Raw genomic sequence first — 27,950 nt, 5'->3', positions numbered from 1 at the left:
TCAGGGCAGTGTCAACTACAGGGGCATGAGGCATGTCCTGGCCAGTGTTGGGGTCCTTCCCAACTCTCTGCAAGCTTGGTCCCTCAACCACTGCCAAGGTCTGAATTATCTTTATTGGACAGGTGAGAAGACTGAGTCACAGAATCACCTGAGTGGCTGAGTTGCAAGTGCAGATCTGAGGTCAGCTACATACCCTGTAGAGAGAGGAAAATCTGCCGAGCTGCAGCCAGTGCAGAGGCTGCTCTGTGCAGGGCTGTGGCCTGGACAGAGGACGCGTGTCAGGCAGGGTCCTCGCAGATGCTGCCTGATGGCCAGAGCTGAACAGCAGCGCCTAGCACAAGCCACCTCCTGGTCTGCTGCTGCACCCTGTCCAGCTCTGGCCATACCCATGGGGGCCAGAGCCTGGAAGGTTACTGATAAAGGCCAAAGAGTAAGGGCTGCACATGTGCCTGTGTGCATACGTGGGTGCCGTTGTAGGCAGTGTGTGTGTGTGGTGTGCGTTCTGTGTGTGCCATGCCTCGTGTGCCCTCCCCAAGGCCATAGGTTCAGGCAAAGACCAGGTCCCTAGACCAATTCTGTGAACATCTCCCAGGGCCCGCTGCACCCTCCAGGGCATCTCTAGCCTCCCCCAGCTTCCTTGGGTGCCTGTGGCCTTGTGTCAGTGAGGCCCCCAGACCCAGACTCGGGGAGACCAGTCCCTGGGCACTCAGTGGCTAAGCAGGAGCCACCAGCCTGGGCCTCAGGTCCATTGCCACACCTGGTGCTGGCATGACTGCTGCAGCCCATTTGATTACAGCATTTCCTCCCTTATTTGCATGCCTCCCCACCCAGGCCCAGCTGTGAGCTCTGTCCCTGAAGGGAGGCACCTGCCCTCTGAGGCCTTGGGATCCCCGAAGCTTCTAGGCCACAGACCCTCAAGGTGCACTGTTCCCAGACAGGCTGAGGCCATGACCCCCACCTCAGGACCCTCCCCACCCAGTCATGGGTGAGAGCCATGCTGACCAGCCATCCACTGTATTTTTGGTTGCCGGGCTGTGCAATACCCCAACTCAGGCTGCCCCTGGGCCTGCAGTCCACTCTGCTCCACACCGACTATAGACAGTGCCTCCCTGGGCTGGGGGGATAGTGTGCTGCCCCACTGTCACCTCCATGACTATCTCACATCAGCTGGAGATTCCAGGCCCCTCTGTCAAGCAGATCCAGGGCGACCCCTGCAGAACAGCTGGGTACCAGGGGTTTGGACACAGGTAGTAATGTCACAGACAGTAGCTGCTTAGAGCCTGCCTGCCTAGGTCACCATCACCCAGAGGGCCTGTTGGTGCCATCAGGATAAGAAGCCCAATGTGAGCACACCTGAGAGGCCCAGGAGATGGGGGTGACTCCAGGGCCCCAAGGAGGCAGGTGAGCAGGCAAGCACTTTGCTAAACAAATCCTGTGCCCCTCCCTGCCTGACTCCCCATATCTGGGGCCCCAGTCAGTCTGCCCACTTGCTACTGGAAGTTCAAGCGCAAGCAGTCTGTCCTGCTGCTGGAAGCTGCCACCTGCCATGCTGGGCCTGACCTTCCTGGGTCTCGTGGCTGCACTGGGTATCAGGCCAGGGGCCCCACTGTGCCTGTCCCAGCAGCTCAGCCTGCCTGGGGACTATATTCTGGGCGGGCTTTTCCCCCTGGGCTCAGCCGATGATACTGGGCTAGGTGACAGGACGCAGCCCAATGCCACCGTCTGCACCAGGTAGGAAGGCCGGGAGTGTGGGCAGGGGAGGTGGGGCTGGGGGAGGTTGGTCACGGGGGGAGGTGTCGGCCACCCGCAGCCCCTGTGGCCGCAGGTTATCGGCCCCCGGCCTGCTCTGGGCACTAGCTGTGATGATGGCCGTGGAGGAGATCAACAACGCATCCACCCTGCTCCCTGGGCTGCGTCTGGGCTATGACCTCTTTGACACATGCTCGGAACCTGTGATCGCCATGAAGCCCAGCCTGGTGTTCATGGCCAAGGTGGGCAGCCGCAGCATCGGTGCCTACTGTGACTACACGCAGTACCAACCCCGTGTGCTGGCCGTCATTGGGCCCTACTCGTCCGAGGTCGCCCTGGTCACTGGCAAGTTCTTCAGTTTCTTCCTCATGCCCCAGGTGCGCCCCCTCCCCACGTCCCATCCTCCCGCCCACCTCAGGAGCCCCCGTGTCAGGAGCTGCCTTCGCCTGCAGGTCAGCTATGGTGCCACCACCGACCGGCTGAGCAACCGCGAGACGTTCCCATCCTTCTTCCGCACGGTGCCTAGCGACCGTGTGCAGGCTACGGCCATGGTGGAGCTGCTGCGGGGGCTGCGCTGGAACTGGGTGGCCGCTGTGGGCAGTGATGACGAGTATGGCCGGCAGGGCCTGGGCCTCTTCTCCAGCCTGGCCAATGCCAAGGGCATTTGTATTGCTTACGAGGGCCTGATGCCGCTGCCCCGGGCTGGTGGCCTGCGGCTAGGCTCCGTGCAGAGCCTGCTGCACCAGGTAAACCACAGCAGCGTGCAGGTGGTGGTGGTCTTCTCCTCTGCCCACGCTGCCTACAGCCTGTTCAGCTACAGCATCCACTACAGGCTCTTGCCCAAGGTATGGGTGGCTAGCGAGACCTGGCTCACTTCAAGCCTGGTCATGACACTACCGGGCATGGAGCGGGTGGGCACGGTGCTCGGCTTCCTGCATCAGGGTGCCGAGATGCCCGAGTTCCGGTCCTATGTGCAGACCCGCCTGGCCCGGGCCGCAGAGCCTGCCTACTGCGCCTCGCTAGAGGCAGGGCAGCTGGGTCTGGAGGAGCATGTGGTGGGGCCACGCTGCCCCCAGTGTGACCGTGCCTCCCCGGAAAACGTGACCGATGGGCTGCTATACCACCAAACCTTTGCCGCCTACGCAGCTGTGTACAGCGTGGCCCACGCACTTCACAAAGCACTGCTCTGCAACTCCTCAGGCTGCCCCACACAGGAGCCTCTGCGGCCCTGGCAGGTGAGGTCACAGAAGCTATGCCTCTTGGCTCATTCCCCAATCCACTGGCGCCCCTGAGGAGGAGGTGGGGGGTGGGGAGGGGGGTCTGGCCAGTTGCGACTCCCTGCCCAGCCCCAGCATCCCAATTCCCCCACCGCCAGCTCCTGGAGAATATGTACAATGTGAGTTTCCGCGCATACAACCGGACCCTGCAGTTCGACTCCAGCGGAAATGTGGACCTAGCTTATGACCTGAAGCTGTGGGTCTGGCAGGACCGGATGCCCATGCTGCGCACTGTGGGCAGCTTCAACGGCAGCCTGGAGCTCCAGTTCTCCAACATGATCTGGCACACCCCAGGAAACCAAGTGAGTGCCAGTCCCGCCTGGGGAGCAGGGGCGGCCCCCAGGGCTTGGGCCAGTGTGGCCAGCCATACAGAGCCTGAGCCCTGCCGCCCGCCAGGAGCCTGTGTCCCAGTGCTCGCGGCAGTGCAGGGAGGGCCAGGTGCGCCGCGTGAAGGGCTTCCATTCCTGCTGCTACGACTGCGTGGACTGCAAGGCAGGCAGCTACCAGCGCCACCCAGGTGAGCCCTCGGGGTCCAGCCCACACTGAGGCCCGAGTGAGGCCAGGTACCACAGGGTCGGGTCTGGGGCAGCGGCAAGGCCAGGGAAGCCAGTGGCCCCCAGCACGCCCTCTCTCCTCCCTTGCCTCAGACGATGCCCTCTGCAGCAAGTGTGACCAGGACCAGTGGTCCCCAGATGGTAGTACCCGGTGCTTCCCCCGCACGCCCAGGTTCCTGGCATGGGGGGAGCCGGCCGTGCTTGGGCTGCTCCTGCTGCTGGGCATCGTTCTGGGTCTGGTGCTGCTGGCCCTGGGACTCTTCACCTGGCACCGGGACAGCCCACTAGTTCAGGCCACAGGGGGGCCCAGGGCCTGCTTCGGCCTGGCCTGCCTGGGCCTGGTCTGCCTCAGCGTCCTTCTATTCCCTGGCCAGCCCAGCACTGCCAACTGCATGGGCCAGCAGCTGCTGCTCCACCTCCCGCTTACTGGCTGCCTGAGCACACTATTCCTGCAGGCAGCTGAGATCTTTGTGGCCTCAGAACTGCCACCCAGCTGGACAGACTGGCTCCATAGCCGCCTGCAGGGGCCCTGGGCCTGGCTGGTAGTGCTGCTTGCCATGCTGGCAGAGGCGGCACTCTGCTCCTGGTACCTGGCGGTCTTCCCACCAGTGGTGATGACAAATTGGCACGCGCTGCCCACGGAGGCACTGGTGCACTGCCGTGTGAGCTCCTGGATCATGTTTGGAGTGGTGCATGCCACCAACGCCATGCTGGCCTTCCTCTGCTTCCTGGGCACCTTCCTGGTACAGAGCCAGCCTGGCCGCTACAACAGTGCCCGCGGCCTGACCTTCGCCATGCTGGCCTACTTCATCACCTGGGTCTCCTACATCCCCCTCTTTGCCAATGTACATGTGGTCTCCCACCCGCCTGTGCAGATGGGCACCATTCTCTTCTGTGTGCTGGGCATCCTGGCCACCTTCCACCTGCCTAAGTGCTACCTGCTGCTGTGGCGGCCTGACCTCAACACCCCCGAGTTCTTCTTGGGAGGGGGTCCCAGCGATGCCAGAGGGCAAGGCAGCAGTGGGCACGAGGAGGAGACTCGGGAAAAACAAGTGACCCTTGAGTCAGTGACCTCACCCCAGTAAACTCAGACCTCGTTGAGGTACTCCCAAACCAAGTCTCCATGCAGCAACCTGCAGACTGTGCTTTGACTCCACTGAGACTCACAGCCCTAGATTCATGTTGACCCCAGACCTCCAGAGTGCATAAGCGGCCTCAGCCCAATGGGATCTCATCACCTGGGGCCCCAGAGTTAGGCTCTGTCTTGTCCTGGCCGAGCCCTGGCCTACACAGGTGACCCAGCCCCACTGTTCCAATCAGAGGCCCATAGAGGGTTCTTGGGGCTCCGTGAATCCTACACTGAGTGCTCAGGGAAGACCCCAGGGACCACATGAAGGCAAAACTGGGTGTCACTTGCCTAGCTGGGCCCAGTGGGAGCCCCCTACCCAGCATCCTCTCCAAGCATCACAAGAGTGGGATGTTGGGAGGTGGCTGGGGCTTTCTCAACCCCTCTGCAGGGGTGTGTACCTGACCTGGGCCCCAGCGCAAGGCAAGAGGCCTCCTCAAATGGGAGGGGGCACCCAGCTTCCTTCTCTCTCCCTGGCTGGTGAGCCAGCAGAATGGCGGCCATCACCTCCAGCACCACGGACAGAGCCCAGGCAGGGTCAGGGGGGTCAGCACTATGGCCAGCACCAGCCACAGGGACCCCTACCCCTCACCCTACCCCTGCCCCAGAGCCAGGAGCCAGCACCACGGACAGAAGACTGCCTGCCAGGTTGGCTGTGCTCAGGGCCTTGGTGAGCTGGCACCCAGAGGACAGCACCAAGCCAGTCCTGGGTCAGTTCTCAGCTGGTCCCTGGGGAAGTTGACCCAGTCCCTGCATCCCAACCTCCTAAAGTGGGAGAAGAGACACAGGTCACACGTCAGTCCCATAAAATTAAACGCTTTTTAGTGTTTAAAATAGCATTTACACAGAAGCAGCTCTATTAACTATCTGGATGACGCTCCCAACTAGATATAGTATCTACAGTGCAGACATGTGCAGGCCAGAGACGCCGGACGGAAGCGACGTGTATGTGTGCGTGGGTGGGTGGGTGGGTGGGTGGGTGGAAGGCCACCCCAAGATCACGAGGAAGGCTGAGCTGGCCATGCCCTCTGCTCTAAACCCTGCCCCTGCAGCAGCTGTGTGCATCTGTGGCCCTACCCCCTCAGAGTCCCCCATCCTGCCGCCTGCCCCTCACTGTCTTCCCGCACACCTCCAGAAACGACCTGTGTCCCTGCAGGGGGGACACACGAAACTGTTCTGGTGGCTGGGGTAGGGGACAGCTGACTTGGCCACCACCCCACAGAGCACACTGGCCAGACAATAAATAAATAAATTAGATCCCTACCTTGGGCAGCCACAGAGGGACCTTGGGGCTATGATTCTAACCCCGAGAGGACGCCCCCAATCCTGGTCTAGGCAAGATGGGTGGGGCCTGTGAACCCAGTGGGGCCCAGGCCTAGTGGCCACCTCTCAGCTCAGTTTGAGGCCCCATGCACAGCTCTGTGGGCAAGCTGGGGTCCCTGAGGCATACACCAAGAGGGGTGTGTCAGACCTGCCTGAGCACAGGGAGATGCCCCTCCTGCCCAGGGTCTGCACTGACAGCTCCAGCCAGGGATGGATGAGCCGCCATCCAGATCACGGTGGTCTGGGCTGCCTTCAGCCCCTCCCCTCCAGCCTGCTGCCACTCTGTCCAGGCCCAGACCCCATGGCAGCAAGCACAGGTCTGACCTGGGATGGCCACTAAGGCAAGCCCACACAAGCTCCAGGAGCAGGGCCCTCCTGCAAGAGCAGGACCCTGGGCCTCCCCACAGCAGGGCTGGGCTGAAGGCACTCTCGCCTCGGTCACATGATATCCACGAAGAACTCACAGGGGTTCCCCATGGCCTTCTGGAAGGACTGGCGGCTGCCCGTCAGCTCTGGTGGGACAGAGGCCAGCTCCCGGACAGGTGGCCCCCCAGGTGGACCACCCACCACTGAGTAGGCCTTTGTCAGTGGGTGCAGTGGGGGGAGCCCTGGGGCGGCGGCTGAGGCCTGGCTGCGTGGGCTGCTGCCACGGCTGAGCTGGCTAGGCGGACGCTCCCGCCAGCCACTGCCACCCGCCCCGCTTGGTGCCGTGTGGTCTGACTCGCTGCCACTGCCCCCAGCTCCAGCTGACCGGCTCTCCTTCTCGCGGCCCAGGGCCCGACGGCTGCTCCCGCCAGCACTCCGGGTGGACCCACTGCTTTTGCTTCCTGGGGTCAAGAATGGGGGAGAGGAATGGGATGGTCAGTACTAGGCCTTGCCTCTTCCAAGACAGACGGCCATGGCCAGGACCGCCAGGGGCAACACCAACAGTCCTGAGCGGGTGCAGGTCGGGGTAGGCAGCCATGCAGACATGAGGGCTGGACTGGCCCAGCCCAGGGAAGCGGGAGCAGCTGCAGCAGGCAGAGGAGAAGAGATGCTTGGCGGGGGGTGGTGGTGGGGGCAGGGTGGGCAGTGGCAGACAGGCAGGGATGCTCCAGGGCCAGCTCGATCCCCACTCCTCACACCAGTGCCTGGAACGAAGGCCTGGTCTTGCAGCGGAGAAACGGAGGCCCAGAGGAGGCCATGTGCCCGGGGCACTGCCAGCCATCGTGGGCTCCCCACCCAAGACCCGCCTTTCATCTCTGCCCCCAGAGCCCTGGCCGGCTACTCAGCTCAGCCCCTCCTGGGCACTCAGGACATGTTGGGAACCTGAAGATGCCCACTGGCTGGGGACGTGCGGAGGGGGACTCCGAGCAGGACCCTGGCTTACCGGCCCCGAGGGTCCGCTCCGCTAGTCCTTCAGTCTAAGGCTTGCTCAGCACAAAGCAAGGGATAGAGGAGTTACACACCAGTGACCAGGCACCCACACCGCCAGCTGAGCCTGTGCAAGGTCCACTGGCGCCCAACACACTTCCCCTTGGACACTGCTGCCCCTGATCCACTGTTCTCTCTCCCCATCCCCTCCTGGGTCCACCAAACCACCCACCAGACCTCTCCCCAGACGCTGGGGGCATGTGCCCACTGGCCTCAGCACCCAACATGCTTCCCCTTGGACACTGCTGCCCCTGATCCACTGCCCTCTCTCTCTGTCCCCTTCTGGGTCTACTAAGTTACCTACCAGATCTCTCCCCAGATGCTTTTGGGGGCATGTGCCCATGGGCCTCAGTAACCCCCCACTCAGCCTCAGGACAGTGTCCCAATAGGTGCTCCTCTGTGACACCACAACCCCCCTGCTCAGCTGCCCTTCACGTCCCAGCAGTGGGCTGCGGCTATCTACGGAACTGTCACCTCTGCTCCCTGCTATGCTGCAGCTGGTGGGTGGGTCCCAGGACCCCTCTGCTGCTCCCCCAACCTGGGCCATCACATCCCCTGCCCCCATTGCCACACCATCTCTCTCTGCCTCTGCCACGTCTGGACCACCAGCACACCCACACAACCCCTGAAGACTCTAGGCTCTTCTCCCCAGCCTCTGACCACTCACCCCTTTCAGAAGAAGCCATCTAGGGCCCGAGCACAGAGCAGATGGGAGTGCAGGGCAGGGGGCGGGTACGCAGGGCAGAGCCAGGCTGTGGGGGACAGGGCTGGGCTTGGAGGTAGGGGCCCTCACCTTCACTCTGCTGACTCCCGGCACTGCCGCTGCCGTAGCCGAAGCCAGGGTCCTGGTATGCGGGCGGGAAGCAGGGCGGGGGCCCTGGGTACTGGTAGGGGTAGCCCTGACCCAGGGGCCAGGGGGCAGCTGGGTGGGGCAGTGGGGCCAGCGTGTCCTGATCAGAGGCCCCACTGGAGCCGCTGTTGAGGTTCAGGGCGGCAAGATCTGCGAGAGGGGAGGGCAGAGGGAGTGCGGGTAAGGGTGGGGAGGGCGGCCTTCCCTTCTGGGACTCCGCTCCGCAGCCCCACTCACTGCTGCACAGGTCCCCGAAGACGTAGTAGCACTGCTCTGAGAAGGTGACCTTGTTGACTGTATGCCGCAGGAAGCCACGCTTCAGCATGCTGCTGGCGTACTTGCGCGCCTCCCGCCGCTCACGGAAGCCCTCCAGGTGCGCGTACAGCCAGTCCACCACATCTGCCCCTGGGTGGCAGCAGGTGGCAGTCAGGCAGGGACCCAGTCTCAGCCCCCCCAACTCCCAACCACCCCTACCCACCCACCCACCACTTGCGGAAGCCCTGCAGGTGCAGGCACAGCTACTCCACCACATCTGCGCCTGCGTGGCAACAGGCAACAGTCAGGCAGGGACCCGGCCCCACCCTTGGGTGCAGGACCCTCACCAATGACGGCATTGGCGATGGTGATCTTGAGCCACATGCGGTCCCGGATCTCCAGGCCTGAGTCCGGCAGCTGCATGACCCGGACAACAGCACCCATGTCGCTCTTCACCGTCAGCGGCGCCTCCTCCAGCTCTGCAAGGCATGGCCCTCCTCCTCAGCCCGAGTGGCTGACGGGTGGCACAGGGTCAGAACAGACCCCAGGCCCGGCCTGCTTCCTCACTTCAGAGGCCAGGCTCTGCTGGCCGAGCAACTGTGGGGCTCAGTGCCAGTGGTCAATGGCCCTGCAGGGTCAGGGAGCAGGCACTGGGCGGGAGGGGTTTGGACCTTCATCTCCCACCCTGTCCAACCAGGGCAAGACCCCCCCCAACCCTGCAGACCAGAGCCCCAGGGGCCAATATCAGGCGTCTTCTACCCCTTCCCCTGCGAGCTGGAGCTATTAGTCATGTTAGTGGCAGGAAAGCAGGGTGAGGGCCCCACGCAGGCACCTGCCTCTCCCTGCCCCCACCACGCAGACCCCAGGGCTCGCTGAGCCCCTCCATGTATCTCCTACTCCCATTGCTGGGACAGAGAGCAGGGAGGAGGGGGGGAGCAGGCACCCCCGCATCTGATCATGAGGACCCGGCAGCACCATGAATACTCAAGGCTGGCGTGACCCTCGCACCCAGTGAGTGCCTGGCCAGAGCCTCGGTTCCCAACCTTGTGAGCTGCCACTTACGCGGAGCGCCAGGCACAGAGCTGGTTAGTGAGGAGGAGCTGGTGCGCGTGACGGCGCTGGAGCAGGGGCTCGTACCATAGCGGGGCAGGGCTCCCGTCAACGCTGCCGTGTGGGACAGCCAGGCAGCTGGGTCGATGGGCCGAACTGGATCCGCTGGGCAGCCAGAGCATGGCAACAGATGGACAGATGGACGGTATGGGGGGAAGTGGAACACAGGACAGAGAAGAGGCCCTTCAGGCTGGGCTAGGTGCCCCAACCCCACCCCGCCGGCCCCAGGGGGTCACTCACCCCTCGGGATGGTGAAGTAGCTGCGGGGTGTTGGGTCCCAGCACTTGGCCACCGTGAGGCTGATGGGCCTGTGGGGTGGGCGGGTCACAAGGTGACCCAGGCGGCCCCCTCCCCTCCGTTGTCCGACCCCTACACGCGTCACCCCCACAGGCCTCACCCTGTCTGGGACACGATCTCCCGCAGGACCCGCACAGCATCATCATTGCTCATGTTCTCAAAGTTGACGTCGTTCACCTGGGGGCAAGAGGTCAGCATGGTGGGTGGGGGTACTGCTCTTCCCCCGACCAGAAGCTCTCCCGGCCCGCACCTGCAGCAGCATGTCGCCCGGCTCGATGCGGCCATCAGCAGCAACAGCCCCACCCTTCATGATGGAGCCGATGTAGATGCCACCGTCGCCCCGGTCATTGCTCTGGCCCACGATGCTGATGCCCAGGAAGTGGTGCCTCTCTGTGGGGCAGGGGGTTGGTGAGCAGGTGTGTCCCCACCACCACTGTGCCCTGCCCAGCACCCCACAGAGGCCTCACCCATGTTGAGTGTGACGGTGATGATGTTGAGGGACATGGTGGAGTCCGTGATGCTGCTGAAGGAGGAAGCCTGTAGGGGACGCCAGGTGAGGGGCTGTGAGTGGGACCCATCTGCCCGCCCCAGCCTACACCTGTCCAGTCCACACCTGACTGGTCCACACCTGCCAGCCCACACCTGTAAGATTCACACCTGCCGGGCCCACACCTGCCCAGTCCGCACCTACCCGGTCTGTCTGCCGCAGGCGCTGTTTCCGCCGCCGGCGCTTGTGTTTCCGGATGAGCCTGGAGGAGGTGCTCTGCTCCGTGGAGCTACTCAGCCTGGGGGGGCCCAGAGTCAGGGTCTGGCCACCCCCTACATAGCTGAACTCAAAGGGGCAGGGACAAGGCTGAACCTGGGGAAACCATCCCCACCCTGCAGACAGTGAGCAGCCAGCAGGGTGTCCTGCCCATGTGCACACACACATGCATACATATATGTGTGGTCCAGGGCACACACCCTGCCCCACCTTACACCCCCACCCTCACCCACCGGCTTGTGTTGTCATCTTCATCCGAGTCGATGAAGCTGCTGGACTCAAGTTCACTGCTCAGCACGGTGGACGCACTGTCAGGGGGCAGCCCCAGGTCCCGCCGCCGGTCCCCCCTTGGGTGCCCATTGGTCCGGGCTGCTGTGGGGACAGCAGGGAGGGGGCCTGGCCATGGGATCCCCTGGAAGTCACAGGAAGCCCCTGCAACCTCAAGCACTCTTTCACCTGGGAGCTGGCAGGGTGACTGCAGGGCTGCTGAGGGGTCACTAGGGTCCAGGGTATTTGGGTCTGGAAGCTCTGCCAAGGGACTCCCACTGGAAGGGGGGCCAGCAAGGGCTTGGGGTGCCCACGGGGGTCCCAGGGAGGTCAAGGGCATGGCCTCTTTACCCTCTTCACGGTTCCGGCGTCGGGCTCGCTCCCGCCGGTGGCTGACCAGTGACTCCGTGCCAGTCTCGTTATCCATCCCGTCGCGGCTGCCGGCCACATTCGGGCTGTGCCGAGGAGGGCTGGGCTGGGGCGGCCAGGCCACTCATGCCTCAAACACCCTCTCAGCTCCTCTCCTCCCAACATCCAGTGGGACCTCAACTCCATCAGAGCCCCCATCTACCCACTGGCCCACTCTGGGCCTCTCCACTTGCCCCTCCTCTGCTGACCAGCACCTACTGACTGTGGGTCCCTGCTCAGCTGCCCCTCCCCACTTCCAACAGGCTGGCAGGACGCAAGCCTCTCAGCTCCACTGAGCTCAGCACAGTCCCCCAGAATCCTTACTGGAAGGAGGGAGGCCGGGAGTCCCCGATGCCACCTGTCCGCTCAAGAGGCGGGGGCAGGTCTGTGTGTCCATCAGTGCCCTGAGACCCTGCATCCGAGTGCGCACCCTCAGCCAGGACCAGCTGTAGACAAGAGCAGGGCTCAGGAACCAGTGTCCAGGCGACCCCGGCAGGGCACCGGGCATGGGCAGTCCCCTTCTTCCACTCCCACCAGCCCAGGGCCCTCCGCCAGCATCCCATGGACTCACCCAGGAGACCACACGGCCGTTGAAGCAGGGCAGCTTGGCATTATCATCAGAAATCTCCTCCTTTACAACCCTGCAGGCAGACACAGCTGTGAGGCAGTCACACTGGGGCCTGCTCCCATCACTAGGCTCTGGACTAAGGCCCCCAGCTTGTCCGGGGTGTGGGTCACATGGGGCATCTGGCCACACGGGGCATCCAGCCACACACCCAGATGCTGGTCTGTGCGGATGCCCTCACCCAGCACCTCCGCTTCTGGAGACCATCACCATCCTCCCAGGACCCCACCCAGGGGGCCCAGACACAAATGCCAAGTATCCTCCTTGCTCTGTGTGACTCCCCCAGACTTCGTAACATGAGGGCAGGGCCCGGTTCACAGCAGGCTTCAGCACAAGTAGGGTGTGGGCAGACCCCCCGGGAGATGCACAGCACACAGACCCGCAAGCTCACACTCCGAGTGGGCCACCACCCTCCTAACCTGTTGGCCCAGCCAAGGAGACAGAAACAAAGCCCCACTCACAACACTGGCCCAACTAGAAGGGCGGCCAAGTGCAGGGCCAGCAGAGCCCACAGAGAGGCCTCAGGCCCTGAAGGTCAGCGAGTGTCACCAGCTCTACCCACTGCCCAACGGCTAGCCTGGCCTGTCCATGCTGCCCCCAGCAGGAGGGCCTGGGGGGACAGGAGAGGCAGGTGGCCAAGGCCCAGAGTAACTCTAACTGGAAAGGAAGCCAATGACCCTGGGGTCAGAAACAGGTTGGGGAGGTCCAGGAGTCCGGTTCAAAGGGGTGAGAAGGGCAGCAGGGAAGGGCCATGGGGCAGGGCAGACAGTGCTGTGGCCCAGACACATCCCACACTGTGGCCTCCTAGAGGCCCAGGGAGCAGGGGAGACAGGGCGGGGCTGGCAGCAGGCCCCTGGAGCACAGCCCTGCCCAGCACCACAGATTTCCACACCTAGGATGAGGGCCCAGTGTAGAAACAGGAGCCGCAGACCAAGCAGGAAGTAGCCTCGTGGCCTCTGGGCCCAGACACCTCAACTCAGCATGTCCAAGGCAGCAGCAGGGGGCAGGAGGCCCCAGAGAGCAAGGCTCTGGTCCACCCCCACCCACCAGGAGAGGCCCAAGACCTCAGGGCAGAGTGCACAGAGGAGACAGGGCAGCCTGGAGAGGGCACTCTGCCAGGGTCCTCTGGCGACTCCATCAGATGCCTCCCAGGCCAGCCACACAGGCACAGATGAGGTGGACAGAACAATGGACAGGAGTCATTTCTCAGAAACCCCTCTCCCCAGTGAGGAACAGACAAAGTGTCTACAGCCTCCATCACGCACCACAGTCTGGCAGAGCTGAGCTCTGGGGAGGCCGAGACCCAGCCCAAGATGACAGAAGGTGTCACCACATGAAGACATGCGGTGGCCTGGGGACACTTGGGGTCCTGCCGGCTGCAGCCAGGAGACGGGATTGCAGCAAGCCCTCCAGGGGGCCCAATGGGCCCCAAGCACCACCTCTGAGTGACTGCAGCAAGAGACCCAGAGGGGACCTGGTTCTCACTTCACAGCCCAGGTGGCCCAGCCAGCAGCCTCCCCTCCCTCTCTGAACTTATGCCCCCGCCCTTTTGACTCACAGCACAAGGTCCACGGGGCTTCCCAGAGGTGGACACAGCAGGCGGCACCCTGAACCCCCAATGCCTGCACGGCCAGTGCCTCCAGACAATCGGTCACCCAGAGCTGCCTGAGGCCCCCATGCAGCCCACCCACACATGAATGCCCCCCACCAGGGCCCAGAGGCCCTGCTTCCCCAGTCCTCTCCAGCCTGAGAGATATACACCTTCTGGCCAGAACTAAAGGGCACCCAGCCTTCCCCCTGGGGGTCAGGGCATCGAGGAGCAGCTAGTCAGGATAGCAGGGAGGGAGGGGGCATCCCTAGTGATGGCCAGGAACAGGGATGAAGTTAGAGGTGGGGCTGGGGGAGGCCTCAACCAAGCCTGGGGAAATGCCCCCCAAACAATCCAGAGAGCCTTCCCTGAGCCTGAGAGAAGACCTCAGGAGCTGTGGTCAGCAAAGACATGAACCTTCAGGGTGGCCACCCAGGGGAACCTCCATTGGCATGTTGCCCCCAGCTCCGGGATTCCTGGTGAGATCCCTGATAACCTGGAACTTGGGCTGTCCAGCCCCACCCGCCACCTCCGCAGACGCGCCCCAGTGAGGAATCTGCTCAGAGCAGGGCCCGTACAGAGCAGGGCTCCCTGCTCAGAGCCAGGAGCCCAGGGACCCTTGGGGTCCCAGAGACCCAGTGGGATGCCCCGCCTGTGACACAGGGTTGCCCCAGGAGTCAGGGTCCTCAGTTCCCACAGAGCTTTCATCTGTCTCCCTACTGCCTCCTGACCAGGCCTGGGCTCTGAAGGCTCCAGGGTGAAGGGTCTAGACCTTAGACCCTCCACGCCTGACTGCAAGTTCTAGGGGGTGAGGCATCTAGAACCCCCCAACACCAGGGGCACTGACTGCAGATGGCAGAGCTGCAGAGGGCAGAGTGGGAGCTCAGGCTGCCTGGACCAGGCCAAGCGCAGCCCCCACCACAGCCCCCAGGGCCCCCAGACAGATGGCCCCACAGACCAGAGCTCCTGGTCCAGTGATGCAGGGCCCAGGGCCACTGCCAAGTCCCGGGAGGCCTGGAGTCCGCAAGGCAGTGGAAGCCTGTGAGCATGGCTGCACACCCACCCCAACGCTTAGCACCTCTGGGTCAGCCCAGCACAGGCTCTGAGAGCCTCCCCAGCTTCACTGGGACACACAGCTATGACCTGCATGGGAAGAGTGGGATGGAGGTGCAGGACTCTCTACCCACTTGCCAAAGACGCTCATGGAGAGTGGGGCCTGGCCAGAGCAAGTGGCTATGGCCACACCTTAGACTTAGGAAGGCTTCCCTTCCTGGCCAGAGAGGCCAAGAACTGAGCAAGACTTTAGGAACAGAGGCCTCAGAAGGGTCAGGGACCTCACAGTCCCCAATCTGAGGCCACCCCTCTCATAAGGGGGCCACTTCCCCAGCCCAGCCAGGACCTGCCCCCTCTTTCTCCAACCTCCAGCTATATCCATTAGGTAGCCAACGTGAGACTCTAGCTCTCATTTATACTAAAGTGTGGGTGACTAATCAGACACTCCCAGAGAAAATTTATTCCACTGAGTAAATGATTCTACAGAATAAACAGAACCTGGAACTCTGTAGGTAGATCTCAGGAGAGGGAAGGAAGGAGGCAGATCCCCTTCAAGGGTCCCTGAGGGCAACAGGCCACCAACCACAGGTCTGGGGGTGGGGGTGGGGAATAAGATGAGCCACCCCTGCTCTGTCTGCCCAGGCCCACTGCACCTTCCAGTCACCCCAATCCCTCCCTCTGTCCCAGCCCAGCCTACCAGCTGGTCTTCTTCCCGCCCTCACATCCCAGTCATGCTCAGACAACCTGAAGAACTCCTACTCTTGCTCCAAGACCCAGATCTTGCCTGCCCACCATGACCTCCTGGGCCAGGGCACCCATGGGTCTGAAAATCCTCTAGCAGGTACAGCCTCTGCTGAGAGTGCACCTGGGGCAGGGGTCTCTGCAGCTCAGCGGCTATTAGACACAGGAGGAGGGTCGGGTCCCTCAGGCTGCACCCCAGATCATGGTCCAAGGGCAGCAACCTGGGGGAGTTGGGCACTCAGTTTGTCACACACTTCCTTCAGTGTGTGAAAGAGCATGTGTGATTTCAGTAATTTTTGTTAAAATGATAAACTAAGTTAAAAAACAAAAGCACCCTTTCACATACCTGATGCTCACAGCCAAAGCAGAGCAGGCTCAGAGAAGTGAGACTATAGGCGATCAAGCAGCTGAGGCGGGTGGAGGGCAGCCAGTGGCCAGGACCAGGCTCCCCAGTCTGTGCCCTACCCTGTGAAGCCTGGCTTGGGGGCAGCTCCTAACCTGAGCCCAGCAGGGCTGGCTGCCAAGGACCCATTCCCCGTTCTCTGCCTCTCCCTGGTGTTGAGGGTATGAGACAGTCTAATTGCCCCCATGTCCCTCAGGCCTCCCTGGGAGCCACAAAGTGGCCTCAGCTTAACCTGACCTGGGACTGCCCAGGGCCAGTGCAAACCACAGAATCCAGGAAATGGCCTCAATGTCAAAGTCCCAAGACGCAACCACAGACAAGGACATGGGCTGCCTAACGGCGCCCAAGCACACCTGCTCGGCCCAGGCGGCCTCTGGGTGCCCCCCCAGCACTGCCGAGCGGGAGACTCAGGTTACCCGTGTTTGTGCTAGGTCAGGGCTGGAGCGTCCAGCCAGCTTCCAGTTCACTGCTCACCGTTCCAGAGGCCCAGCCCGGCACAAGCAGGAAGTCCCCTCAGCCGGGACAGCCACCACTAAAGACAGACGTGGGAACTCTGACCCAAAGGCTGCCCGAGTTAGCAGCTGGCCTGCACTGCTCTCAGGAACCCAAGTGGCATGTAGTTCAGCAGGGACACAGGCCCTGTGGCCAGCAACCCTGAGGCTGGGGTGGGTGGAATAAAGCCCCATGTTGCCCAGTGACCCTTGGTCCCTGCCCTGTCCTGAGGACCCTGGAGAAGGGGGCCAGAAGAATGCTGTTTTAAACCTCCAGAAACTTCTGCAGACCCCTGCAGACAGATCTGCGCCCTTGTCCCAGATCACCTCATTTCCCTGGTGCTAACTAGGAGACCCACTGGGTGGCTGGCACCTGTCCCCACCCTAACCCCTTCCCCCCAACGCTTGGAAACTCCTCTGACCCCAAACCTCATGAATCCCACCTGCCCTCCACATAAGGGGGGCAGCGGACCCTGAGTCTGACAGGTGCCAAGATGGGATTTCGGAGGTCCGCTTCGACTACGGACCTCCACCGCAAGTCACACACACTCAGAACAGGGCCCAGGGTGAAAGGAGAAGCCAGGACTGCGGTCCGCCCACCGTCCAATGCTCTCAGACCCCGGAGCAGGCAGTCAGGGGCCCAGGCGCCCCATGCTCAGAGCATAGACAGGTGAGACACACGCACCAGGGCGCGCAGACACCGCCCAGGTCACAGCCCCTGGATCCCCTGCCCTGCCTGGCCGGACAGGTGCCTACCGCGCGCACCCGCGCACAGGCCCTACGGCCCACTGACCCGAAGTCCTGGTCCATGGACTTGAAGAAGAATTTGTAGGCGTGCACGGGCCGGTTGGAGAGCACATTCTTGAAGTCGGCCAGCGTGACGCGCTCGGGCGCCACCGGCAGCTTGACCAGGTACGGCGTCTCCTCCTCGTCCATGTGATAGATGATCTTGGTCTCCGCCATGGCGCGGCGCTCAGGCTCGGCCCGGGCCTCGGACGCGGGCGCCTCCCCGCTGCCGGCCCGCGCCCCGCCCGCGCGCCGCTCCCGGCCCGGCCGCGACCAGGCCCCCGCGTCCCCGCCCGACCGCTCCGGCCCCGCCCGCCCTGCCGGCCTCAGCCCCGGCCCTGGCCCCGGTCCCGACTCCGCGCACACCCCAGCTGCTGCCCCGCCGCCCGCGGCCGCCCATGCGCCCCGGGCCCGGGACGCAGGCAGGGAGGGCGCGAGGCCCGCCGCGTCCGTGCGCCCCGCCGCCGCCCCCTCGGGCCGCGCGTTAAAGGGACCCCGGATCCGGCTACGAGCGGCCGCTGGGGGCGCCCGAGAGCGGCGGGCCTGACGTCACCAGGCAGTCAGCGGCGTGGGGGCGGGGCTGCGCACGCGCGGGTGAGGGGCGGGGCGCGCTAGGGGCGGGGCCTCCTGCCATGTCCAGGCCTGGAGCTCAGGGCGCGCGCTCCCGGCCTTCGCCACTCGCATTGGCGGGCAGTCCACAGGGTCAGGCTCCCGGCCAGTGGGCGGCCGGGGGCGCGCCCGGTGGGAAGAAGGCGGGTGAGGGCCCTCAGGAAGCTCCGAGCCCGGCCTGGAGCCCTCGGAGGGGTTCTGCGCTGCCGGGCTCCGGTCCTTCACCTCTTCAGAGTCCGGCGGCGCCTTGGTAACACCGACGGGCTGCAGTGGCTACGCGGGAAACTGAGAATTCTTGTGTCCGGACCGGAACCGATGACACTCTGTCACTTTGCCCCCCTACCCCCACCCTGCGTCAGCTCCGAGTTGGCGCGCCCTCTGCCAGGTCGCACGGGGGCTACAAGAAACACGGGCCAAGCGTTATGCGGGTCCCCGTGTGGACGCGACTGTAGGGTCAGCGCGAGCAGCTATGCGCACGCAGGGGCACGGCCCTCCGGCAGCAGGTGTAGAGTGTTTTTTTTTTTCCCAGCCGCTGTCCATCAAACCTGCGTGGGGTCCTCCGTGGGGCAAGGGTCCAGCCACTGGGGAGAGAGGCTGTCCCTCTCCGACCCCAGGAGGAAAACTTGAGGCCACTAGAAGGAGGCCCACGCTAGCGAGAGTGAGATGGGAGAGGACCTAGAGTGGTGCGGGTACTGCCCCCCTTGAAGTTGGCTTGGATCCTGGACTCTTCCATCTGCCAGGTCAGGACCATCCTCGCTCAGTGGACCAGCACAAGAAAAGGCCACATTAGTCCATCACTGACTCGAGGAGCCAGTTCTTCCATAAGTCCCTGAGTCCAAGCCAGGGACCACCCTCAGGTGAGCCTCGGCAGGGTTGTTGACATCCATTTCCCTGGGCTCTGAGGGCTCTGTGAGGTTGGCCCACTCAACAAAGTCTGGGCCTTCTTCCCTTGGGTCTCAGCTTCCCCAGAGGTGATCTGAGGAAGCCAGGAAGGATGGCCTTGAAAGAAGGGTCACCATGGCTCTCTGCTGGGTGTTCAGGGAGGGAGGAAGACAGTCCCTACCCCACCAGGGACCAGATCCTCCAGGCCAGATACAAATGGCTGCTGGTCACACTGATGCAGGGGCTCTGGGGTCCCAGCTGCACTTCTGCCCTTGAACCTCTCTCTCCTACCTGATCACCTGTCAGCCCAAGTCACAGGACAGAGGCTGGTGGCCAGAGGCCAGTCCCAGGACCCATGCTCATGTGGTCAGGCTGGGGCTCTGCAAGGGACCTGAGTTTGTGGCCAGAGCCTGAGCTCTGACAGGAAGGGCCTTGTCCAGTGGCAGTGTGGCCACTGTGAGTCGGGGGTCACTAGGCTGGGGGGAGTCACAACTCCCTGCCCCAGCCTCCCTCCCTGCCTTTGCCACTGGGGGTGGTTCTTGAGGGGTGTGAAGAGAAAACAGCTATTTTGAATTGTTGCCCATGTATTTTACTGCATGAAAACGCTGCTCACGTACAGAATCTGGACAATTAGGTGAGGACCCAAGTTCAGGATCCCCACCACAAGTTCCTGCCTTGCTTTTTCCCCAGCACGTTTTACAGTGACCACTCAGAGTCGAGCCCGTGACAGTCAGTGACCACTGCCCCAAGCGCCGTGTAAGTTCTAGGTGCTTGCTACCCTGGGCTATCCATCTCCGGCTTGCTGGTGACCTGATGGAGAGCTGCCCTTCCCCTGGCTCACAGAGCATTTCCATCCCCCAACCAGGAACTGTAAGGAACAAATTTTGTGGGTCTCCTTGTGTGACATCTTGAAACTGTGGCTTCATCAAAACGACCCCAGGGTTTCACCTTTGGCAGGTGAGAGTTCCAATGCTGGGAGAGCCACACGCGGACTCTGTGTGGGTGGTTGTGCTTCCTCGCTCCGTGGGTCATGATCTGTGTGTTCTCAGTCCACCACTCTGGGTATTCCAACTTAGGGTGACAGTTGCCCCTCCTGCCCCCAAGGACCTTGGAAGACAGGGTCAGAGCTGGAGAAACAGGCTTCTTTCTACCTCATACTCCTTCTGTTCTGTTCCTGTCCTGCTGGCACCCCTGAGGGCTCTCCCACTGACTGCTTCCTCCCCCTTTTTCCTCGTGAACTAAAGCCCATCCTGGCATCTGCTTCTCTTTTCAGAGGACTAAACTAGTACAGCCCTCTGTCCTCATATCCCCCAACATGCTCCCCTCCCCCATGTCCAATAAACCCTCTGAAGAGGACCTGAGGCCCCTCCCCAGGATACCCAGAGCTTCCACCCAAAGGAAGGGGTGATGACAGTGCAACTTCAGATGAAAGAAAGTACTTTGGGGTCCCCAAGGTGCAGACTCTGCCCCTGGGGAGATGGAGGGGAACAGCAGAGGCATCCTTGGGCCCAGGTCTAAAATTGATGTGGTCTTTATTGAGACGATAGCAATTCCCCAGGATGAGCAAGTGTGGGGTGTTGGGAGTGGCAGCACTGGCCACTCTAAGACCATCTTGACACCATTCTCCGGTCCTCAGCCAAAACAGAGTCAATGAGGCCTCATCCCTGGACTCCAGCCCAGGGAAGGGCTGAGAGAAGGGGGTCAGGGTCAGAAGTCACATGGAGCCCAGTGACTGTCAAGGCAACTTGTTGAAAACGGGGCTGGAGCAGGGTAAGCAGAGAGGCAGCTCCAGGTGTCCAGATGCAGTGCAGAGAGACACTAGCCCCAGACCTGGAGTGCATAGGCTTTGGGTTGCCATGCAGAGCCCGCTACAGTCTGGCAGGGTAACGTGGGGTGCAGTCGAGGGGAGCCAGCAGGCAGGTCTCCTGAGGAAGGTGGGACTGCCAGCCCTGAGGCTGACCCAGACCCCAAGAATCCCCACTGAGCCCTGTCCTGCCCCCCACCCCTGCAGAGGTGGGGCTCCCAGCCCCCGGTGGGCAGAGGCCAGGAGAGCCTGAGGGACTGGTGGACATCAGCAGGGTCTTGGCCACATGAGGAGGGAAGGACACATGGTGAGGGCTGCTGAAGGGACCAGCTGCAGCGCTGGCAGATTCCAGGGAGCCCACGAGCGCATTGGAAGACTAGGTGGTCCTGAGGGCCTGGAGGCAGCCTCACTCTGCACCGGTCCAGGCCAAGTTCCTGGACAGCGGGACCAGCCGCTGGAAGGGGGGCCAGGTGAGCTGCATGGGGGTCAGGAAGAGTCCTCCGAGGTGGACAGACAAAGAGTTGGCAGAGCTGCTGGCCCAGCCAGGAGCCTGGAGTCACCTTATTTGCAGTACTCCTTTCTGAACTCTGGAAGCCAAAGGGACAGGTGGTGTCTGCCCTCTCACCCGGCAAAATGGGCCGACTTCCATCAGGACCATCCAGGGACTTTTGGAGCCCCGAGGGGCAGGGGACTCCTGCTCACAAGGCTGGCAGGTGTCTTGGGGTTCTGAGTGGATGGAAAGGGGGTCCAGCCCAGCTCTGAGATGGGTGGGGGTCTCCCTCCCTCCCCTTCACTAACCTTTGTCCAAGTCGATGTTCTTGGCGGGCGGGAGGCTGTGGGCCAGCTCAGCCCTCTCCTTCAGGATGTTGTTTTTGTAATCTGGAGCAGGAAGAGAGCAGGGTGAGGACCCCCCAAAGACGTGCCTCCCTCATCCCAGGCCTGGGAGCCACAGTCTGCCCCTTGGGTCTTCTCACCTAGTCGAATGTCCTCACTCCTGTAAAGAGCCTGGTCCCCGGAGGCCACAGCAAACTCTGCCATATTAATGTCCTTCCTGGAGGCAGGAGGGTGGTGGGAGGTCAGAGGGTGGGTGAGTCTGCTCGGTCCCCAGGGAAGCCAGAAGGGATACTCACGCCTTTGACTTGGACTTCTTGTCTGAGTATTCGTAACCTAGGGAGGGAGACTCGTGTTGGGGGCAGCCTTGCCCACTCCCCAGCTCCTCCAGCCCAGAGGAACCCTCGCAGCCCGGGTAGGAGGCTCCCGGAGCCGTCTGCTTTGGTCACTGTGCCCTAAGTCCCGCCTCCGGCCGGGAAAGGCTTCCTGGCGCTGGCCCCAGCCAGGCAATCGGCTCACCTCCACGGCGGCGCTGCCGGGTGGCCAGAACGACTGTGATGAGCAGCAGGATGAAGAGCAGCAGGGTGGCCAGCACGTAGCCCAGCTGCTGGAAGAAGTGGGCTCGGCCCTCGGGGACGATGACATTGATGACGCTGCGGCCTCGCGTCAGCGTGGGATCTGCCGGGACCGTGTGCGGGACAACGTCAGGGAGCATACATACCGTGCGCCCCGACCCAGCCGATCTCAGCCCGCGGGAGGCTCCCCCCCAACACCAGGATCCCTGATTTGGGACGGGAGGGGGCCAGGTGGGTTGCTGCCCCGCAGACGTACCTCCTGCACCTGGGCCGGGCGCGCCGCTGTGGCTGGAGCCATTGCCCGGGGAGTCCCGCGGGGGCGGGGGCGGGGGCGGCCGGGCGGCTGGCTCGGTGACCCTCAGGTGGAAGACGCGGCGCTCGTGCAGGCCGCAGTAGTGGTGGTGCAGGTGGCAGGAGTAGGTACCCTCGTCTGCAGGCTCTAGCGGGTCAATGAGCAGCGAGAAGTCGCCGCGCGCGAACGCGTCCGCCTCCACGGCCACACGGTCTCGCAAGAAGGGCGGCCCGTAGGCGCGGCGCTCGCCGGACGCGTAAAGGTCGAGCAGGCGGTCCGCACGGTCGTGCGGCACCCCAGGCGGCTGGCGGTCCCAGTGCACAACCTGCTGCGCTTCCTCCAAGTGCCTGTCGGTCCACACGTGCGCGCGGTTCACGCACGTCAGCAACGCAGGCGCGCCGCGCTCCACGGCCAGCACCTCTTTCTCGCCGTCCCAGTGCGCGCCGGCCGCCCGGGCTAGGGGAGCGTGGCGGTCAGGGATCCCGGGCCGGGAGGGAGCCGGGACGGGGCGTCCAGGGTGGCAGGGGTGGGAGCGCACCGGGGGTGGGGGGAGGGTGTTGGGGGGACACACTCACGGTCGTCGGTAACCTTGAGGCGCACGGCCAGGCTCTCGTAGAGGTGGCAGTAATGGTGGTGAAGATTACAGGTGTACAGCCCCTCGTCAGTCTCCTCGACCGCTACGCCACCGGGGGATGGGGGGGGGGGACCCAGCCGTAAGCTCTGCGGCCCCGCCCGCGCCCCAGACCCCCGCCCGCCGCCGCGGTACCCCGGCTAGTACCTCGGATGAACAGCGAGAAGTTGCCATCGTGGAAGGCGGAGGGAGGCAGCAGGAGGCGGCCGCGGTCGCGCGGCTCGTACACGCGCTGCTCGCCCGCCGAGTACATATCCACCAGTCGGCGCGCAGGACCGCCAGCCTGGCCGCCGCTGAGGTCCCAGTGGACGACGCGCTGGCGGTCGTGCAGCCTGTCTTGGGTCCACACCATGCGCGGGCTCTGGCAGCGCAGCACCGCCCGGGCGCCTGCTGCCCAGCTTACTGCGGACTCGGACACCACGGAGCCGTCGGAGGTCGCGGGCCCTGATGGCCCTGGTGGGGAAGGGGAGTCACCGGGGAGGGATGAGACTCCAAAGGACAGTACAGGATGGGGCTAGCAAGAAGGCAGGGAGACTGACAGGTTCTTAGGGGAGGGTGGTCACTAACCTGAAGACAGAAGGACGGCAGAACCTGGAATGAGAGGAAGTGAGGGTCAAACTGGGGAGGGGGTGACCTGAGCCTTCACATGTGGGTCACCCGCTGAAATTGGCCCCCCACTTGGCCCCTGGGTCCCTTCTATAGTCCTAGTTGAGCTGGGTGCTAAGGACACCCTGTTAACAGGAAGGGGTAGGTCCAGAGAAGCCAGGAGGGCACAGTGGGGGGGTTTCCTATTCCCCCTACCTCTCCCAGGCCCCCACTTAATCCTCTTGGCCACCTCCCTGGGCTGCAGGGACAGCACCTGCATTTCTTGGGGTGACAGGTGGGGCCAGCCCAGTTCTGGATATGTGCTTGTCACCAAGGGCCACCTTCAGGAATGGTGGCTACCCTAACCATCACTGCAGCAAGGCCACAAGAGCACCAGTGCCTGACACCTCAGCTGGTTTGGGGACTCCTGAACATACATATCCACTGTGGCACCTGCCCAGGGCCACACTGCACTAACCCTCCAGGGCCTCAGGCTGCTGGCACCCCACCCAGGAGCCCCTTGGCCTTCAGAAGGACAAGAGTGACCCTACCACCCCACCCCACACGCCAAATTCCTGCTCCGGAGATATGGCCTGGCGCCCGGGCTGGACAGAATGTGCCGGGTCAGCAGGCCACCCCCGAGGAGCAGACTCGGGGGGCCGGGAACAGACCCTGTGAAACACATGCTTCCCGGGTCCCTCTCAATCCTTCACCCATCCCCTCCTGACAACAGATAAGCACAAGGCTAGAGGGGCGTCCCAGAGAAGTAGAGGGTGCAAGGGACCCCAGGAGGAACCCCCATGCTCAGCCTCCCTGCCCTGTCCAGCCCTGTCTCCAGCATACAGTGAGGGGAAGTTCTGTAGGGATCTAACATCAGACCTCAGCCCCTCCGTGTCCTGGGGGCCTTCTCCTGGTGAGCAGCACCCTCTGAGGTCCCCAGACCCATCCGCTTCCTGGTGGGGTGTCCCCTCACCCCAGAGTTCAGACAGGCTTAGCCCCAAACACAAACTGGCTCAGACTAGGTGTGACTCCTGCCACCCCACCCCCCATGAACTCACTCTGCAGAAGCACAAGTCTCCAGATCAGGACCCAGGCCCTCAGCTCCATGGCGCCCGCCTGGCCCGGAGGCGCTTTGTCTCACTCAGACTCAAACTCTGCAGAAAAACAGCCCGGCCCCCTCCTCCTCCCCCTCCTCAGCACCCGCCATGACATCACGGAGCCCTGGGCTGGCCGACAGTCTGCAGACCGCCCGCTCTGCTTCTGCCCGGCCCCTTGGCTTCCCCCAGTACTTGGCTGGCCTGGTGGGAGGCGTTGGGGCCTTGGCCACTGTGTCCCAGAGGGTGAGGGGAGTCACTCTGGCTTGGGTCCTGGAGAAGGGGGCAGCAGCCCAGCCTTGGAGGGGCGGGGGCCTGAGGGCATGGCCCCAGATGCCTTGTGGGTATTTGTGACAGACAGATCCCCACTAGGGCCACTGGAGGTCTAGGGTTCTGGGGGGAACATCTCACCTGCACCTCTATAGGGGGGCCCCAGCCATTTCCCCTCCCAATGCCCTGCAGGCCAGCAGAGAGGCCCAGGCTCCCCGGCCACCAGCTCTTCCTGCTGGCTGTGTGGTGACCCCTGGGGCTCCATTTTTTCAACTGTGAGGTGGGGACAAGAGTAGTGCAGACCCTGGGGGTGCAGGGGCTCCCTCCTGGCAGCATGATGGACACCACGGTCTATCAGTCAGCTTCAGCACCCAGAAAGCTGCCAGGGAGATGAGCGGCAGGGACCAGGGTCCCCTGTCCTGGTGACCCCACCCCATCTGCATGCCACCCAGACCCAGGTCCACTACTCCCGGGAGCACCACCCTCCCCTCCTGGAGGAGAAGGAAGAAAGGGGGGTATGGAACCCTTCCCAACAGAAGGCACAAATTTGAAGCTCTGGGAAAACTCACAAAGTCACGTAAACAAATGTGAAATAACAGAGCATGCACTGTGTACCAAACCCACTCTTTCTAGTTAAGCAAACATCAAGAAAAAGAAAGGAAAAATCCACTGAACAACCACAAAACCCACAGTGCATTTTTGGACTGCCCATTTGGACTGAATTATGGTCACAGCTCCTAGGCCCTGGTGGGCTGGAGTCTCACTCTTGAATCCTGCCCTGGTCCCCAAGTTCTCAGACAAGCAAGGAGCCCAGCTCAGCCAGACTCCTGGGCTCCAGGCAAGGAGAGGAGGCTGCTTATGCTGCAGCAAGAAGGAATGAGAGGTGACAGCAGGTAGGACTGGCTAGGAGGACACAGGACTGTGAAGACGCCCCACCCCCAATCTAACGGACCATTTCCTCAGCAGGATCCAGGCCATCAGGGCTTGTCTCCACACCCCACCCCCAGCTCCTCCTGGGCCTTTCATTCTGGAAAAACAAGCCCAGCCTGGCTGGCCTTGAGGCCTGGCCTCTCCTCCTGTTTTTCTAACTGGTTTATATTAGTGCTGGTGGCCTCCCTCCCAGTCCGCCTCCCTCCTCTGTGCAGCCCCCCTCCCCCCTTCCCCAGTGTGTCTGTCTCTCTCCATGTGCCTCAGCCGCTCTGTCCTCCATCTCAGCCCTCTGTCCCCGCCTCTGGCTGCCGGGCTGTCTTTCTTCCACAGAAGGATTGTCCAAGCAGGGCGGCAGGGAGGCAGACACCCAGGTCTGGCCTCTCAATCTGGAAGAGGACAGGGTCAGCTCCCAGCACTGAGCTAGGAGGCTGGAGGTGCTGGGTCCACACCCTGAACTGTCTGCAGAGCCCCTCCATCCCCACCCCCGACCAGGCCTGCATGGAGGTTGGTGGGTTCACAGCACCACAGATCCAGCCCTTGGCTCAGCCCCACTGCAGAAGCCTGAAGGAGGAAGCAAACCCTGTGGCACCACTGGGCAGGATGGACAGGGTAGTGGAAGGCGGCAATACCCTCCTCCCTGCTCCCTCCTGTTCTCTCTGCTTGAGCCCACCTCCCCGGTCCTTGGCAGGAAACACAAGTGAGAACAGAGGCCCAGAAGAGAACAGACCAGAACTAAATGACCACATCCCCTCTCCCAAAACTCCAGGCCGGACAAGGCGGGTCACCCAGGCAGCCCCATGGAGACTGAGACTCAGCCTCTGGCTCCAGTCCTGGGGACCCGGACATTCCAGGCAGCCAGGCTCACTGGGAGGAAAAACCACAGGCACTCAGAGGCACAACCCAACACAGACACGTGTTAACATGTGCTGTTCCGTCATCCAGCAGAGCTGAGCACCTACTGCTCACCCGGCACAGAGCTGAGCACCTACTGCTCACCCGGCACAGAGCTGAGCACCTAGTGCTCACCTGGCACAGAGCTGAGCACCTAGTGCTCACCTGGCACAGAGCTGAACTGTGTGCCAGGCCCTGGGGTTCAGCACTGCACAGAGGCCAAGCTCCTGCCCTCTGGCAGTTGTTAGTGGGGAATGAGGTCATTTTAAACGCAGCAAGATTAAAGCCGGGCAGGGGCTCCCTCCGCGAACTAACCTGGACAGCCTCCAAGGGACCCATTCCTCTGAGGACGGACCAGGACACCCTCTGAGGGGCCCACACCCACAGAAAAAGGCCAGGCAGGGGCTCAGGAAGCTGCCTGCCAGTAGGTGTTGGGGAGGGGCGTAGGCATGCGGGGGCGAGGAGGTCTGCAGGCCACCCCAGGCTCTCACGTGGAAGAGCACACCAGGAAAATGGACGTCCGAAGACCAGATGGTGGATGGAATCTGAGATGCTCCCCAGGGCACCCAGCCCTGAGGGAGCCTGTGGCCGGACAGCCCTTAGTACCCACACAACAGGTGCCTGCCAGTCATTCCTGAGGCAGAGTCTGCATTGCTGCCAAGGAGCCTCAGCTTCTCCTGAAACACTGAAACTCCCTCCCCCAAGAAGAAAACGGACCTCACACTGCTTTTCTGTTGGTCTGAGCTGTTCTCCTAAAAGCCATTTATAGAACTTCCCTGGTAGTCCAGTGACTAAGACTGAACATTCCCAATGCAAGGGGCTTAGGTTTGGTCCCCGGTCAGGGAACTAGACCCCACAGGCCACAATGAAAATCCAACTAAGACCTGGTACAGCCAAATGAATAAATAAATACATTAAAAAAAAAGTCACTTGAGACTGTGTTGGCCCTTCTTCTTGGTTCCTGGTCGCCTGCCTGGGCCCAAGAGGCAGGGGGACTCTGCAGCCCTCACGTTTGAGGACCCATGAATCCCATGGAAGCTCTCTTCTCCTCTGGCTGAGAAGACAGGGCTGTCTTCTACCATCTCCTGGAGTTGCTGTAACTCATGTCCATTGAGATGGTTATGCTATCTAACCACCTCATCCTCTGCTGCCCCCTTCTCTTCCTGCCCTCAATCTTTCCCAAAATCAAGGACTTTTCCAAAGAGTCAGCTCTTCACATCAGGTGGCCAAAGTATTGGAGCTTCAGCTTCAGCATCTGTCCTTCCAATGAATATTCAGGGTTGATTTCCTTTAGGATGGACTGGTTTGATCTCCTTGCTATACAAGGGACTCTCAGTAGTCTTCTCCAGCACTACAATTAGAAAACATCAGTTCTTTAGCGCTCAGCCTTCTTTATGGTCCAACTCTCACATCTGTACATGACTACTGGAAAAACCGTAGCTTTGACTATACAGACCTTTGTTGACAAATTGGTTTC

At 62.4% G+C, this 27,950-nt stretch overlaps 3 protein-coding genes across 9 annotated transcripts; 1 reads left to right on the top strand and 2 right to left on the bottom strand.

Moving 5' to 3' along the window:
• TAS1R3 (taste 1 receptor member 3) lies at positions 68 to 5,542 on the top strand. Its single transcript, XM_018060532.1, has 6 exons — positions 68 to 1,731; positions 1,826 to 2,126; positions 2,202 to 2,984; positions 3,125 to 3,328; positions 3,423 to 3,543; positions 3,674 to 5,542. The coding sequence occupies exons 1-6, from the start codon at positions 1,547 to 1,549 to the stop codon at positions 4,663 to 4,665; spliced, it is 2,586 nt and encodes an 861-aa protein (XP_017916021.1). The 5' UTR covers positions 68 to 1,546; the 3' UTR covers positions 4,666 to 5,542.
• DVL1 (dishevelled segment polarity protein 1) lies at positions 5,512 to 17,339 on the bottom strand. 5 transcript variants are annotated; one of them, XM_018060533.1, is made up of 15 exons: positions 17,087 to 17,339; positions 11,964 to 12,033; positions 11,717 to 11,838; positions 11,336 to 11,439; positions 10,951 to 11,089; positions 10,646 to 10,739; positions 10,422 to 10,491; positions 10,205 to 10,344; positions 10,055 to 10,131; positions 9,898 to 9,965; positions 9,610 to 9,762; positions 8,895 to 9,026; positions 8,530 to 8,697; positions 8,236 to 8,442; positions 5,512 to 6,856 (listed from the first exon to the last, which is right to left on the bottom strand). In XM_018060533.1, the coding sequence occupies exons 1-15, from the start codon at positions 17,254 to 17,256 to the stop codon at positions 6,468 to 6,470; spliced, it is 2,103 nt and encodes a 700-aa protein (XP_017916022.1). In that variant the 5' UTR covers positions 17,257 to 17,339; the 3' UTR covers positions 5,512 to 6,467. The 5 variants fall into 5 exon arrangements, with proteins under 5 accessions (XP_017916022.1, XP_017916026.1, XP_017916023.1 ...); XM_018060537.1 differs by having other exon boundaries at positions 9,685 to 9,762; XM_018060534.1 differs by having other exon boundaries at positions 10,951 to 11,086.
• On the bottom strand, positions 19,137 to 24,553 carry MXRA8 (matrix remodeling associated 8). Of its 3 annotated transcripts, none has more exons than XM_018060530.1 (10): positions 24,347 to 24,553; positions 23,271 to 23,294; positions 22,851 to 23,156; positions 22,648 to 22,749; positions 22,037 to 22,528; positions 21,725 to 21,883; positions 21,505 to 21,541; positions 21,349 to 21,425; positions 21,173 to 21,253; positions 19,137 to 19,677 (listed from the first exon to the last, which is right to left on the bottom strand). In XM_018060530.1, the coding sequence occupies exons 1-10, from the start codon at positions 24,393 to 24,395 to the stop codon at positions 19,643 to 19,645; spliced, it is 1,362 nt and encodes a 453-aa protein (XP_017916019.1). In that variant the 5' UTR covers positions 24,396 to 24,553; the 3' UTR covers positions 19,137 to 19,642. The 3 variants fall into 3 exon arrangements, with proteins under 3 accessions (XP_017916019.1, XP_017916018.1, XP_017916020.1); XM_018060529.1 differs by lacking the exon at positions 19,137 to 19,677 and adding an exon at positions 20,079 to 20,495 and having other exon boundaries at positions 24,347 to 24,545; XM_018060531.1 differs by lacking the exon at positions 19,137 to 19,677 and adding an exon at positions 20,079 to 20,961 and having other exon boundaries at positions 24,347 to 24,544.

The sequence above is a fragment of the Capra hircus genome, chromosome 16 (genome assembly GCF_001704415.2).
Source record: "Capra hircus breed San Clemente chromosome 16, ASM170441v1, whole genome shotgun sequence".
Lineage (NCBI taxonomy): Eukaryota > Metazoa > Chordata > Mammalia > Artiodactyla > Bovidae > Capra > Capra hircus.
This window is presented reverse-complemented; position numbering and strand designations above follow the sequence as displayed.